The following is a 16634-nucleotide window of genomic DNA, read 5'->3' as shown; positions in this document are numbered from 1 at the left end:
TTGTCCTGAGATGTAGTCTTCAGGGTCCGATGTGGTCTCTTGTGTGTGTCTGTGAGTGTGTGTGTGTGTGTGTGTGTGTGTGTGTGTTTTGTGAAAACAGTCCAAAGCCTGGCTTCAGGGGAGCGAGGAGAAGAAGCGAGGAGGGATGGCTGGGAGGGATGAAGGCATGAGAGGAGAAGGGGAGGGGATGAGTGGGTGGGTGAGGCTGAACGGAAGGCCAAAGGGGAGATGAGGTTTTAGGATCGGGGATCAGTCTTTGAGTCCATCAGTCTTACTGCTTGTCAGTCTGTCAGTCTCCCCTGCCAAGCCTGAAATCTCCTCTTGCTTCCTCCCTCCTGTGTCTCCCCGATGCCTGAGCTGACGCTTACTGTAACACCCAGAGTCTTTCTCTTTTTTCATCCTCTTTTATTTATGCTCAGTTTCAATTTTCTAACAAGAACTGAGCTCAGAGTGTGTGATATGCTCGGTAAAAATCTCTAGAATCCCTACATTTCTAGGTTTTTATTTAACAACACACTTCAAAGCTAAGTCCTAAATTTACATTCAGTTGTTCACAAGAGTTGTTCTTGAAATAAATTAAATATACACAAGTGCTTCACTTAAAGTATAGTACTGCTGGCTCAAATTTCAGGGAAAAAAAATTATTTGTTTAAATTTCTCTTCAAGCTGCACTCATCAGTAGTACTTATGCTTAAATGGATTTTGTTATAAGAGACCAAATTAACTCAACTATTAGAAACAGGATGAAAACAAGCAGAGATTGCAAGAAGGCTATTCTGTACCCCTCTTGAATCTGTGGAGGAAAGTAAAACAGAAACACTCCAAATAAATGCACACACAAATATGTGACACACGTACAGAAAGACAACTTAAATAGAAGTTAATTGAAGCTCAGATTGTGCAGAGACCCTAGAGACACTAGATGGTTCTAGGTCCAATTTTGGGCCTGATTTGCCCCCAACAATGATCACGATTATTTTACTGCTCCCGATCAAGTCGGAGTCTGTCAGATCTGGATCCTGGTTGGACTGCCCCCGTCGGAATACCTGAAGCAGCCAATGAGAGCAAGCAGACTTGGAAGTGTCACTAACCGAGTTTGTGTACTCTTGACATCTCACCCTCAGCTCGTGCTGCAAACTGTAAAGAGCCGCACATAATTTGTCTTCTCAGCCAGGAATTGATCTGTTGTTCCTGTTTCTATTTTTCGTTGCTAAACCGAGAAAAATGTCGGAAGTCACGTTTGATCACGCGACTTTCTTTGAGATCTCGTCTGCCCGGTCTGGCTGAGTTGTCTAGTGTGTGCATTTGGAGGATTGAAGAACTATCAGCACCACCTTTTTAAAATCGGTTAATATTTGTTTGTGGCCAGTTTAAGCTAGGAGTTCCCTTTTAGAGTCATTCAGCACTTTGTTTCTGTTTTATGACCTGCAACTTTACTGCTGTCATTCACTTATCTCAAAATCTTCGTTGTCAGTCTAAGCAGGAAACTGTTTTAAGCAAAATAATAAAAAAAACAACAAAATACTTCTCGCCAAAGCACCAACTGGCTGACTGAATTTAGCTTAGACCAAACATGTAAGAGCCAAACTCAGGAGCTGGTGAGGTGCTGTGCTAAAGGGAGAGTGAAAATTAGGCTCCATTCAGAGAGGGGATGAAAACATGTAACACATTTATCATAGGAACTTCATAAGTCTGTGTTTACAAGGGGCAACCTCAAGTGTTAAAAAAAATGAAGTTGATGCAGAAGAGCAAAAAACTGCACTTCCTTAAGTGTCCACTTGAGGCTGTCTTCAACCGCTCAAATCTAAGGCGCTAAATCTCCATTAAGCGCCTAGTTTAGATACACATTTTTACAGCAGAAACAAACGTGTACAAAAAACAACAACGGCGGTTTCGGTCTTCATAGCTAATTTCTCTTTTCATGACAACTGGTCATGGTCTCCAGCAAAAGCCTCTCTTCCAAATATGGAAACATCTGGCTCCAGATGTGGCGATGGCTTGTTGCCGAAATAAGAGCATCATTTACACAGTTATGAAATGAATAGGTGAAAAAAAAATTATTAAAAAAAATCTGATGATGAAAATAGTCTGCTTTAAATACCACCCATAACCTAATTCTTGGATCTTGAACTTAAGTACCAAGCTACTCTTCTTGGGGTCCAAAAATCTGAACAGGATGCTGAAATCCACAAAAAAATGATGTCATTAAAAAACAAATTCCAGGGCATAAAGTCAATTAAACAACTAAAGACCCGTGACTCCATGTCTGTCAACTTAATGAACCCATTTGAAATCTAAAATGTCGTCTCTCAAAGTACATGCTTCATATCTTATCCACCAATGAAGCATTTGACACAAGTTAAAGTTACAGTGGTTTTTACTTACTTTAAAAAAAAAAAAAGTGTATACTGCCTAAACTATAATCAACCTGAGAAATGTGACCTCTTCAAAACCCCCAAATAATTAAAGACATTAAGTAAAAAACAGAATTACATTGCAACAGACACCTTCCATATTTAATGGTGATACTTGAAGTCTCAGGAACATTGAAATGTGTCATGTAAAGAATCAGAATGTGTCAGGATCATTTTATAAATGTACGTTACCTGAACTGGACTTCCTCCAGAACAGCTCTGCCTTCATGCAGCATCTTTTAAAAACCTCACCGCTGGGTGAGGAGACACTTTTGAGCCGTGAGCGTTCTCTTAAAGCTGCAGTTCCCACTCCCGTCCAGTTGGTGTCCTCATGCCTCCACTGAAAACACCCCCCCTTTTGAGACGCCTGAACCCTCCAACTTCCATGCTGGTGGTAAAACTCTCCCCTACCCTCGTCTTCCTTCTTCCTCCACACGGTGCCTCCATTATTGTGGGCTTTAGCTCCACTGCTCTGCCTTAATTGTTTCCTGAAGTTTAGAGGGGTTTGTTTTTTAAAAAGAAAAGAGAGAGAGAGAGAGACATAGTTATCCACGCAGGATAGGCGGTGAGTGACAAATGCTGGGAGGGCAGAGTGATACGGGAGGAACGAGAGGACGTGGGAGGGAGGTGAAGGAAGGGAGGCCGGAGGGAGGGCGAGTCAGGTGTGTCTGTTATTGGAGAAAGCGAGATAGTTAGGCCTCATTGCATCTTTGGCAGTCCATCCTCTTGAGATTAGTCTATAAACATTGAAGGTGTGTGTTTGTGTTAGTGTGTGTGTGTGTGTGTGTGTGTGTGTGTGTGTGTGTGTGTGTGTGGGCGTTGTGTCTTTACCACTGACCGTTCTTTGTTTTTTTTCATCATCCCTCCATCACGCCGACTCCACTGTTGGAGTATTTACAGATGCACAAATCGCAATTAAACAAGCCTCTCCTGCGTGACCCCAAAACTGGAATTAAAACAATTAATTACCCATACTGGAGTGTAATTATCAGCAACACAGCCACCAAGCTAATTCATCCACACACACACACACACTTTTTTGTTTCTCCTTTCCTCACCTTCCTCTAACTTCTGTCTAAATTTAGAGCGAGCAAAGAAAGGGAGATATCGGAGTGAAACTCCCAGGGAGAGAATTGCACACAAGGATGTCCGTCGGTAATTAGGTTGAGCCACTTCTCGCCATTGTTAACAACCTGCTTTAATATGAGAAAGACCCCTCCCTGACCCTCTTAGGCGTCTTCATTTCCTCACACACCCCTTCCTCTCCTTCTTCTTGCCTCATCCCTCTCTCTTTTTTGAATACTGTATTCCTCTGTTGCCTTTTTCCCTCTCCATTGTCCCTACGCTCTCCTCCTCTCCTTGGCCTTTCACACAAACCTAATTTCTTTCTTTCCCTTTTTTTGTGCGTTTCATGCTCCCTCCATTCATCCCTCCCTCCTTCCCTCCTTCCTTCTCCGCTCCCTGACTAACTGTATCGGCTGGTATATTTTTGGACATACAGTCTCTAGAAATAGGCTTTTGAGGATGTGCAAGGTCATCAGCTTCATTAAGAATGGCAAAAGGAGTCAGAAGTTCAATTCTCTTTTCACCCTTTATTCAACCTTTTTCCGATGACGTCTATCGCATACTTTCTTTTAAAATGCTGGGCCTCCCCAGGATGTAAAGCTTTAGACTTTCTATGCAGATGACTTCCATTCTTATACATGAGATCAACACATGTGAAAGTCATCTACTGATACTGATGTGGTGAAGTTCAACACATTTCTTATGAACCTACAGTTAATTATCCCCAGGCTCTATGGCTACACCTTTATGTTAGCATCTTTTTGCTTTCGTTTTGGTTTTCGACCTGCTAAAGTATTGGTTTGATTCACTGCTATTTCCAGTAGAAACCTCAACACACATCTGAACACTCGACCACGTGTCCAGCACCAAGTTGTTAACATTTAGCCAACATCAATGTCTCGTTCTGTAGTACAGTTACACCACATGGTACAAGCATTTGAATTACTTCCAAGTCAAAACTGCTTCACCAAATCAAAATCTGTTCAACGAGTGTCAGCCAGCCACTTGAGACACTCAGAACCAGCCCACAGTTTATACATGTTGGTGGCCATCAGCAGTGTCAGCCATCCAAACTAAGCACTGAAAGTAAATATTTACTTTATAGAGATGGTTTCATACCATTTTTTCCTCTGCAAAACCGATTTCTGATAATAGCATTTAAATATTAGCCTATACTTAACCTTACATTAGCCTTGTACTACCAGAATGACACTAGTGTATTTAATTATTATTATTTATTTTTAGTACATAATATTGGTGACTGATTGCTAACATCAAGTCCTTTGGCGTCTTATTATTTTGATGTCTTGTGTGAAGCACTTTGAATGCCTTGTTGTTGTAATGTGCTATATAAATAAACTTGCCTTGCCTTATTAAGATGCACAAGTGACGTTAGTGTCTGTTACAGACCGACACACAGGAGAGACAGCGAGGCCACGCTGTGTTTTTATTTAGTCCCGCCCCACAGTCTGCTGTCAGCTCTACACCACTGCACCATTATTACCACACACTTGGGGAAAACCCCCACAAATACAGACACGAGCCAGATATCTATGCAGATACAGACAACTCAACACACTTCAACTTTACATAAGTGTTAATGAAGATATTTTTTGTGAAATCCTCCTCATTATTCCTTGTGTTACTGTTGAGAGTATTTCAAATGAGTTGGTGTTTGTTCAGTTACTTTTTCTTTACCAGCATTGTGCGCAGGATGGGAATTAAAAACGAGTAAATTCACAAGTTTGGGTGCCCAGGGCCTTTCTTTGTGTTGCCCTGGAATCGAAACAGCGATAGATATAATTTAGAGGTCAAAAGGCTGGTGTTGTGGAAACCCTATGTTCTAATAAATGTGAATAGAAAAAGTGATTGAAGTTGTCTTGACTCAATAACAGCAAAGTGTATCCTCAGCTCCAATTTCCATTTTCCGGCCAGCCATGAAGAGTAAAACATAGCATTGGGATAGGTATCCTATGGTATTGTGTCGCATTGTATTGTACCTGACAGTATCATATGCAGAGGCGCTGTTTGTCAATAGGCAAGGCAGGCAACGGATTGGGGCCCCAGGCCAGTGGGGGGCCCCTAGGGCAAACAGACTTCAAAACATAGCAGTGGCTCAAAATGTGGGAAATTGTGCAATGACAGTAAGAAACCTGTCTGGGAGTGCAAAAAGAAAGAGTCAAAGAATAAGACGAGTAAATGTCAGTAAACTGGCAGACAAAATGGTGATGAATGTCGGTTGGAGGGGCCCCCAGTGAATTTTTGCCTATAGGGCCCCAACAGACTCTAGAATCGTCACTGACCGTATGATATTGTACCGTACAGTATCATACTTTACTGTACGGTACCATGTCGTAATATATCATATCATATCGTTTCGTACCATATCGTGAGGTCCTTGCCAATAATCAGCCATTTACAGTAAATAACAAGTGGTCTATTTTTAATGTTTTGGATATTGACTGGCATCAATACCTCAAATCTTATTTTAGTCAGAATAAGAGTTTATCCAGGTATCTGTATCGTACCATTAACAGGACAGGTATTAGAATCTTATATTATTACCATCAAAATTTCAGAATACATGATTTCACAGTTGAATTAGGTCAGAAACTCTTTCTTTACTAGAGTGAATCCTTGAAGAAAAAGCCGAATCAAAGATCCAAAGTATGTAGAATGGCCTTTAATTCTTAACCTTTTAATTTCCTTTCGTGTCGACAGATGTAGAGAAAAATCGCAGTATTGTGCAAGACTGTCATCACAAGCCATTACATTGTGCACAGGCATGCGGAGAATATCAGGTCAGGCCAGTTGGAGAGCGACAGGAAGAAAGAGTATTTTCTTTCATACTTTGCAATCATAATGACATTATTGACATGAATAATGCAAAGTCTGCAGCGACCCTTTTTTTTTTTCTTTCTGACTTTTTTTCCCCTCCACACCGATACAGAAACATAATGTACCACCCTCCAGTTTGCTCTGTCGAGAGAACATTACAGTCGGAGCCGCTTTTTTTTCCCCCCACACTTCCTTTAAAGACATTTTTCTCGTATATTCTCCACATTTTCTGTTTGAATACTGATTAGACAGCAGTACCAGTCTGTCCTTGCTTCTTTAGCAGTGATCATATCAGTGTTTGATTCCCTTTTCTTGCCCTGTCTATCTCCTTTTGGTATTGACAATGACCCACTACTTTAATTGCCATTGTCGGGGGACACTGTAAAAAGCGGGTCATGAAGCCTCCAGTGCGTCATGCTCCTTATTTGGATGCCTCCAGTAGCGCTGCAGAGGAGGGAGGGGAGAGGGACACATCGGGGGGGTAATGAAACAATACACACACAACCCAATCCTGCCATACTCAACAAGCAGTTCCTATGCCCCCCCCTCCCCTCAAATCCCCCCGTTCAGCCTGCTTTGCTTCCTTTAAAATATTTGAGAAGTTTGTTTTCAGCTTGTAGATTTGTTTTGTGATGTCTCCTAACACCCAGATGACACCGCTCTGTGTGTTTATTCTTGTTTTTGTGCTTCGTTAATGCAACATAATTCACTTTTTTGGGGGGGCCGCTTCCAGCACCTCCACTTCAACTTACACACTTCTCATGCATAGAATTTTTGAACATGTTAGCGTTGAAATAAAAAGAGGGCATCAATGCAAAAATGAAGCCCTGCCTTTAAAACACCATCACACGAGCTTCCTGCTTCTTTCCTCGCAACAGCGTTTTTTTTTTTTTTTTGATTCAGATGATTCCTGTCCGAGAGCCGTGTGCCGTTTATCAAAGTTACTGCTTGAAAGGGAACAGGGAAGCTATTTCTGCAGATGAATTTGACGCTGCATTGATGGCTTATGGCTCCCTGATTGACAAGGGTGTCTGTAAGCAGTGTTTAAATTTGAATGTGACTGTAATACAACACAGAATTACTCATCTATTTATGCACACAATGCGCTGGAAAACAGTAATTGTGTGTCTAACAGGAATAAAGCAACATTTTTGATCGTGTTATTAGCATGCATGAAGCTGTGTGTGCCTCTTGCTCTTGTTTAAACACCGTTTTTTTTTTTTCCTGTTTAGGAGATGTACTCCAAAGGTATGATCCTGGCAACCGCCGTCAGACAGGTGCGAGGACTGGGCGACAACAAGTTCGAGGTGGTCACATCCCTGCGGACCTTCATATTCCGAGCTGAAAGAGAAGGTACACCGAGTGCTTCCTTTTACTTTTCTTTTGTTCTGTGTCTTGAAGTCGACTATAAGCCACGCATTCTCTGCTTGTCAGTCTGCCTCTGCCATCGGCTCTGACCGTCTGATTCCCTGTCTAGCCTTGTTTTTCTCTCTCTCTCTCTCTCTCCCCCTCTTTTCCTGTTTGTCTCTCGCCTTCTTGCCTTACTCCCTCTAAATGCCTCTGTGGTAATCTTCTGTCTCACCTGTTTCACTCTTTATGTCTCTCTTTCTCTTTGTCTCTGCTCTCTCTGTAAGGGCTCACATTGCAGTGTGTGATTTGAGCTTTTATCTCACTCTCAATCAACAGTTCTGCATTATGAGAAAATTAGCTTTCACTGCCATGTTGAAACCATAACGTTATAATACCTAAGATATCTGCATTAATGGTTGTTTTTTGTTACTTGCATGGTTGAAATATAGTCTTATATTTTCCTAAATATTTTAAACAATGTAAACGCTCAGAGAAATCCAGAATGTTATAATAGTAATGGTGGATCTTATTTAGTTATCCTCCCTAATATCCCAGAATGTGAACAAGGTGACTAAATGAAACTTACCTCAACTCAAACAACGTTATTAATCCCTCAATGGGCGATTGATTCAGAGCAGCGCATACATAAAGGCAGAAGTAAAAGACAGGGATGTACACACAACAACAGCAAATACACTTATAAGCTCAAAGAATAACGGTGCATGAACATTATATCTGCCAAAGTAACCTATACTTGATTGTCAATTGCAATGGTGGCTTTTGTTATAGCCCATATCATGTTGAATTGTGTTCCATCAACTATGAGGGAACTTCTTCTTTTGTTATGTTTTTATGACATTTAAAAGCTAGACAGGCAGAAATAAGACTCATTAGCTTAGCTTAGCATTATATTTGGAAGTAAAGTGGAATAGCTTGGTCCAAAACATAAAAATAGAAGTAATTGGTTTTTCAGGTCCCTTTTTCATCGTGTTTTGTTGACTTTCTTTAGTTATTTTTTATACAATCTGCCTGTATACTAAGGAATGTTGCGACTAGCCTGCTTAGTATGGAGCTCGGTTGTGGTTATTAGTGGGAGTGTGCTAACCTGCATCATCTGGGAACAGTGACTGTGCGCTGAATGAATGTGACCATTTTGGTATTGCGCCACATTTATCTCTGCATTGTCAAATGTTAGCTCGTTTTTACAACTGCAGAATGGGGATCAGCTAGCTTAGCCGTAAAGCTAGCACATTTAAAGGCTTGACAATCAAACAAACTATTTTGCTTACTTTCCAATAAGAGTGCACGGATGTCTTTAAAGTCAACGATTCCACTGTTGAGGCAGTGAATGAGAAAAACTGAAAACTGTCATCAAAGATCACAGATTACTTTCTAATGTATCCATGCCATGTTGTTAAAGAAACAGTTTTTACTTTGTGCAGAGCAGGTTAGATTTAATATATTTAGTGGTGCTGAGGGATATCACAATGGCAGTAATGACCTCATGTCCTCATCTGAACCTTTGTTATTAAGCCAATCTAGAGGGGCAAAATGTGTAAAAAAAAAAAAAAAAAAAGAACAAATTCTCAAATCTCCCAGGACCTGTCCTTTTAATAGTCTCGTTTATCCCTCCTCGCTTCATCCCTCTGTCAGACAAAAGAGTTGTCTCTTTCTATTGTCTTCGGGCTGGAAGCTTTGTCCGTGTCGGCCTTAATGAGAGGGGGAAAAGAGACACTTTCCGCTCCTTACCTCCTGCCCGCTGGATGGAAGTCTATTAGACGGCTCAGGTCAAACTGCTCGTTCGCTAATCGAGGGTGCGATTCTTGGGGTCAAATGCCAGCCGCCCTTGGATTGACGTGGACGAGTCAGATCGGAGAAACGGCAGATTTGCATGGTTATGACGTGAGGAACCTTTGACTTCTTCTGTTCTCTATTCCCAGTGTGAATATCTGGGAACAGAGTGGAACTGAAAAGGTCTGTATCGAGCAGATCCTCACAAACCTCAACGCTCATATGACATATTGATATCTGTCTAGCTCTGAAAAGATATATCAATATCTGACCTTCTCATTATTACAATTGATCATCTGCTTATTGGTCTTAATGAGTTAGCTGTTTTTTATTGCTTCATGTTCAGTCATTTATTTGTCATTAAACAATGAAGTAGTTCTAATTTTCTAGAGACAGAGGTTAGTTCCTGTAGCAGTGTAAATGGTTTGAGTTAATCCAAAACATTTTCTAAACTGTACTCCTGTGAAAAGTGGATTATACCCACACTGGAGACGCTGAGACTATTACATTATTAGCTTTTTTTAATGATGTTTGATGGACTTGAATTTAATTAAAGAAGTCATAGTTTTGCGATGCTAAATTTGACAGTTAAAGTGTTTGCCTGGTTCGACTTCTCAGCAGCACTTGATGATACTTGTAACTACACCTTTAAGGAGCTCTATTATTTAAATACATGCATATAGTAACCCTAACCCAATGTTGGATGTTCATACTAAACCTCAGCAGAGTTTTTTTTAAACACAAGATACACAGTTGTTAGTGAAATCCCTGGATGTGGTTTCTGCCGCGCTGAATGAGACGTTATGAGAACTTTGCGAGACTCGGCCAGGACCTGAGTTTAGGTTCTGTCGACGTATCAGAGGAAAGCGTGCAGCAAAGTTGTTGGACACGCCCACCCCCGGCAGCTCACTCAAGTTTCCCTGCGGATGCAAAGAAAGCTGGCCAATCGGAGGAAAGTGTGCACTTGTAGAGGGCGGGCCTTAAAGAGACAGTATCTTAAAATGAACCGTTTCATGCAGAGGCTGAAACGAGGGATTCTACTGACGCCAGTTTAAGATCAATAAGGAGGTTTTTGAGCGACACATCTTGTAACGCTACTCAATGGTTGTCCCAGACTGACATAATGAAAGGTGAAAGTGAGTAGTAAAGATATCCTTTAAAACTACATTTCATCGTCTTGGACACCAAATACTTACAACGTTAAATCTCTTCTAAGTTAACAGCAAAAACACAACATGCTTCATGTTTCACTTTTACATCCATGCTCCACCTAGTCCTTCACTTCATCTTTTTTTTTTTTTCCAACACACTGAACACCTCCGCTCTCTCCCTTCCTGCCAAATCAGTACATCATCATATTCCTGACTGCCAGCTTTTTTTTTTTTTGTCCGTTTATGAGGCGCAGCTCCTCGGCTGTGTCATTCATCACACTGTCTGCCAGTTAATCGTCAAACGTCATGCTCAGCCGTCCCGACGAGAAGGCCCGTCTGATTTTTGGGATGCCCTCTGACCCCTAAGGGATGGGAGGGAGGGCTCTCACCGAGGTGGCTGCTGTCGTCGAAAAGAAAGAGTTGGAAGGAGAAGAGAGAGAGAGAGAGAGGGAGAAGTCGGAGAAAACTTGGCCTCATCACCTCATGCATCTTTAAACAGGCCTACTCGCCTCGTGGCGGAGAGTCATCAATTTTCGGGGGAAACACACGAGGAAGAGAGAGAGAGACACAAGGAGACGGAGGGAAAGAAGGAGTAGGTTAGTGAAGTGGTGGTAAAGCATGGGGTGAGAGAGGGGAGAAAATGGTGTAGTGATGGTCAGAGTGGTGTGCGAGAGAGTTGAAGGCATCCTCCGGGAGGGATGTTTAAAAGAAGGGAAGAGGAGGGCTTTAATGAAGGGATGGAGTGAGGAAGACACGCAATCTGGGTGTGAAAAAAAACAAAAACTCGCAACAGAGAAGTAGAGACGGCAGGGGGAGATGAAAAGGGCAGAGTGAAGATGGGGAGAGAGGGGGGGGGGGGAGGAGGAGGGGAGGGAGGAGTGAGTGAATAATTGAAGGCCACCGGAGAGAGTGTGCACACAGCTGTCGGCTGATTCTCCACTTGGTCCGCAGGTGGCCTCTTCCCTCAGGTACTGTCAGAGAGAGAGAGAGAGAGAGAGAGAGATGGAAGGAAGGCAGGCAGGAAAGCAAAGGGAGAAAAGAAGAGCGAAAAAACGAAGGAGGGGAGGGAGTGAAGCGGAGAGCATTGGCAGCGATGGGGGAGAGAAGAAAGCGAGAGGAAAGCAGAGTTTGGCAGGAGGCGGTTGACGGAAAACGGTCCGGACAAGAAGGTGTGGAGGGGATGCAGACAAATACGCTACAAGAGAGGAGACGGTGTAAGAAATGTTGATGAGTTGTATTCTGATGCTTTTTTGCACAAGTCTGTTGGTTTTTGTTTGAGATGTCAGGACAGAGAGGTAGCTAGAAAGTGTAGAGAATAAATAAAGAGAACAAGAGAAAGGTGGCAGAAATATAAAGTCAGGAGGACAGAGTGGGAGGAAAGTAGCAGAAACAATACTAGCACATATCTACCTTTGCTTTATTTCACATTTTACAACCCTTTGGCTGGTTTTTGTTTTCCCTCCGTACAGTAACATGGACGCACAACACAGACACAGTATCCTACTTAAAAGTTGTCATAGTGGGCATGTCAGTGAAGAGTTGCAGATTGATTCATCCAAAAATATCATTTTATATATTTTGTTTTCCTTTTTTGTTCAAAGTAAGTATGTTTTTAAATCTGGTTTGATATACACTAAGCTCTATTTACAGACTCTATATACGTTATGTTTCTTTATTTTGTTGGTAAATGCAGCAATTGCATGTTTAAACATGTACCATGAGAATGTAAAAAGCTGTATCTTATTGCGCTAAAATTTAAATGAGAATACCATGGCAAAGAAATGAAGAATCTGTATACACAGAGGTCTGGATTTTCAGCATGGGAAGTGTTCTGGTTTTCGTTTGTAGTGCATTTGTACTTTGAGTTGTTTAGACCAATTATGTATGGCTCAAGAGTGTGCAGGAAAAAACAAACAAACAGATGATATGTTTGACATATCACCTCCTGTCAGCGGTATTCCAATGATTTTTTAAATCTCTACAAATAGATATATGCAGAAAGTGCAGCTAACAATCTGTTATAGATCTAACATTTCAACTTGAACCACAAATCTGTTTGACGGTGTGTCAGGGAGATTTTTTTTCCATTTTTAATTAAAAAAACATTTTCTGAACTTTAAACAATTGATTTTCATAAACATGGTTTCACCAAGAAAGGCTTCCTTCTTATTAAAGGTTTCTTCTTTTTTTTTTTTTTTTTAGCTTTCTACGTCTTTATTTAGATTTAGGCATTGCACAGTAGATAGAGTCAGAAACTAGGAAGAGAGAAAGTGGAGAAAATCAGGTGAGAAAGAGCCACAGGTCGGATTTGATCCCGGGACCGCCCACTTGGAGGACTATGGCCTCTATACATGGTGCGCACACACTAACCACTAGGCTACCGGTGCCGTGATGCTTCCTTTTTTGACATTAGCTTCTTGGATAATGCTTAGCATATATTTTTTAAAGGTTTATCTCACTATGCCAAGTTAGCCAAAGTCTAATATATATATTACATTTCATATAATGTAAATTTGGAAAAAAACATGTCAGTATCCTCTGTTGAACAAATGCTGTTACAAAATGCAATTGGAGCCTGATTAATCGGCCAACATTAGCATTTCAAATGATTATTATTATCGGCTTATTTTATCGCAGATATGCACCGATTACTACCCTCATCAGTCGGGCGCTAATCTAAATATACCAAAATAAATATTTATTGACTGAGATATAAGGAGACACTATTATATCAAGAGTAAACGTAGCTGATGAAATTGCCAGGAGAATATAATGGCTCATATTTGAAGACTCATCATAGAGGAATAGAGTAGATTAAACATTGAAGAGTAGTAATGTAAATGTCTGTTTTATGCATGTATGATGGAGTCTTCAGATGAAAGAAAACAAAGCAAACAGCCACAATCCCTCCGCTTTGTGTATTTTTTTTTCCCTTTCTTTTTTTTAAATATTCCTGTTGATGGAGACTGCGTGGGTGTCTTCTAAGATCTCTGCTGAGCGCTGAGTGGACCTGGCTCTCATCTCATCCACTTTCACTGAGGATTATCTCCGTCTCTCCTCGTCTCTTTCTCTCACTCCACGCACGGGGAAATAGTCTTTCAAACACATGGCTAAACATACATCCTTTAACAAGCGCTGGAGCTAGATGTGACTGTCGGGTTTTTCGTGTAGGAGAGTACAGGCCTGCGTTCTTTTTATATGCATGCCGAGGTGAGGCCATGTTTGCACACAAAGCGAAAATAAATTTGGCAAGCGCTCCGGAGGTTCATGTGCGAGACTGTGTGCACAAACAAACAAAAACTCAATCATATGCGAGACACATCCATGCACGCACGAGTCGGATGCACATATGCTACAGAAACACGCGGGCGTATAGGGCTGCCACGGTCTCGCTGTTTCTCTCAAGTTTCTCTCCATCCTCCCACCTCCTTACCCGCCCCAGCCTTACCTCCTGCCCTCGGACTGACAGCCTGGGTGAAGGAGAGAGCGCGGGGAGCGCGGAAGGGCCCTGAATAAATGAACAGGCAAATAAGTGTGGCGCAGGACAGGTAATGGAACTCAGAAAAGCAGGGTGGGAACGGAACAGTAAAACCTAGTGATGTAAAGAGCAGTCAATAATTGAGGAGGACATTCATTTTTTATTACTGCTCTTTGTGAATTCATTAGATTCTGGGAAGGGGGGTGAGGGCTGCAGGAGCGGGGCAGGCTAAAACTGTCCAGGAAGTGGGTACAGTATTTGGGAGTTCAGGGGGTTTGGTGTGTGTAGGAATGTGAGAGTAAAAAAAAAAACTTTTCTTCAGAAGTTTGGATGCTGGTGGATATGTTGTTATGTAAGATGTGAGGTTGGCAGCAATATGTGAGGTTGAAAGGTGTCAATGATTGACATGTCAATGAGAGGCCTCCCTAACATTAAAAATATCATGCATACAGAGCTGTTACAGCTGCACTAACAAGAACATAGGCTACCGTTACTATATGATACAATTTGATATGGTGACATGATCGTGTTGTGGTCAAAACCAAACTAACCTAACTAACTAAGACATGCCCGAGACTGGAGTGCTTAGAGACCGAGACAAGACAAAGACCAAGACAGGGCGAGACCGACAAGACCAATATCATAAATAAAAAACTGAAATTCGTCATCTTGTGTGGAGGGGGCGTGTCACTCATTGACTGTAACACTAGGAATGTTGTGGCCAAGACTAGGGGATAAAAATGAAATTATGAATGAATTCAAGTTCATTCTTTTTCACCTTCAAAAAGTAGTCTCGCGACTGGTCCAAGACCGATTTCGAGTACTACAACACTGACATAATGACATAATGATATGATATGATTCGATGCAATAAGATATGAAAACACAAGGCATCAAATATGATACCATATAGTACAACACATTACAACACGATACAATAGGATACAATATGTTAAGATACAGAGAGACCAATACAGAAGTAGAATCTGATACGATTTGATGAGGTATGAATACCAATATCAATGCTCTATAAAAGGGCGTTATACAATACGATGCCCATGAAGTTACCAATACTGACACAGATACCAATACGGATATCAGCGCTAGTATTGGTATCAGCCTCAGATGATTAAAACGACGTATCCATGTCCTTCAAAAATTAATTGGTTTCAAGTACATTCAAATGTGACAAAATCAAACACAGTGCCAGCAGAGTGTAATGCAAGTCAAAGCCAGTAAAATGTCAATATTCAGTGTTTTCCATCAATACTATGTATTTTAAACTTGGTTGTTTCGGCCAGGCACTTATGGCACAAATTTAGGTATGGGGACAGAAAACATTTGTATTGAATGAATTCTAGTCTCAAATTTCATTTTAACAAAGTTTTTGTGTTTTTGCATTCAAGACAAATCAGAAGTTTCTAAATGGCGGTTTTACAAGTCCAAATTTGACTCTGCAATGACCTGTTGAAATCCTGTCTGGTGCCTTGCGTAAATCAACTTAAAAAAAAAAGTCCAGAGGACAGTCAGACTTAATCCTAATGGACCTGAGGATAATTAAACTGGATCCAAGACGTGCTCGACCACCAACACAAAATGCAGCATGATGAGCCACCCATTGACAAAGTAATCTGTGAAATGTAAGCTTGCAACAAACTATTCTTTTGGTTATTCATCAGTCTGCTGATTTACTTTCTTGAGTAGTCAACAAGTCATTCGGTCTTCCAAAATATAAGAAAGCAGTGGAAATATTTAAATTTTGCATAGTTCTGAGTGAAGATTTCAGAAGTCTTACTTTGTCCAACAAAACAGTCAGACCCAGAGATGTTCAATTGGTATAATTTAGAATAACATTGGAAACCACCACTAGCATCTGTAGTTAATATCTAAAAATATAGTTTTGTTAATTTAAACCAGATAATTAAACAAAGAAAACTTTTATATATTTGGCTAGGAATTAATCATCAATCAATTTTAAAGGTCAAATCAAAAATGCACCATGGTTTTCTAAGTCGAACATTTGTCCCTATTACATACCCCCAGTTATGAGAAAAGTCTTTGTCTTTTGTCTGCTCCGCTTTTCACAAAATGTGTGCTCAAACTGGCTGTTTGTAGATTTTCCCTTTGTGACATCACAAAGAGAAGTAACCCCTCCCCCAGCTGGGTGACACTCCCACAGCTAGGTGTATGTTCTGCCCCCCTAGACTGTAAACACTTGGTCATGGAGCAAGAAAGCCCAAGCCCCATCCTCTTCCAGAGAGGGGCGTGGTCGAACACAGCTCATTTGCATTTAAAGCTACAGACACAGAAACAGCCTGTTCTGAGCAGGGCTGAAATAGAGGATCATAGCTGATTTTTGGCAAGACACTTCACAGTCATGTTTTGGGTGGCTCTGAGACTTATTTAAACCGGTTGAAAAGGAGTATAATATGTGACCTTTAGAGAATGATCAAGTCTTGTTTTGGTCTCAATTTAGTTAATTTGCACTTGTTCTGTAGAACGTATTTCTTTAAAGATTTGAAGTTGTCTTTTTCGTTTTGGCCGCTA

At 41.1% G+C, this 16634-nt stretch overlaps 1 protein-coding gene across 1 annotated transcript in view; it reads left to right on the top strand.

Moving 5' to 3' along the window:
* The window catches only part of arap2 (ArfGAP with RhoGAP domain, ankyrin repeat and PH domain 2), a 142365-nt gene that overhangs the window by 21787 nt on the left and 103944 nt on the right, over window positions 1–16634 (top strand). The window contains exon 8 of the mRNA XM_061032084.1: window positions 7550–7670. Within this exon, the coding sequence (XP_060888067.1) occupies window positions 7550–7670 (121 nt within the window). The remainder of the gene's footprint in view (window positions 1–7549; window positions 7671–16634) is intronic.

This window comes from Labrus mixtus, chromosome 23 (genome assembly GCF_963584025.1).
Source record: "Labrus mixtus chromosome 23, fLabMix1.1, whole genome shotgun sequence".
NCBI classification, from domain to species: Eukaryota; Metazoa; Chordata; class Actinopteri; order Labriformes; family Labridae; genus Labrus; species Labrus mixtus.
Note: the sequence above shows the minus strand (reverse complement) of the source record. Positions and strands in the feature narration are given on the sequence as shown.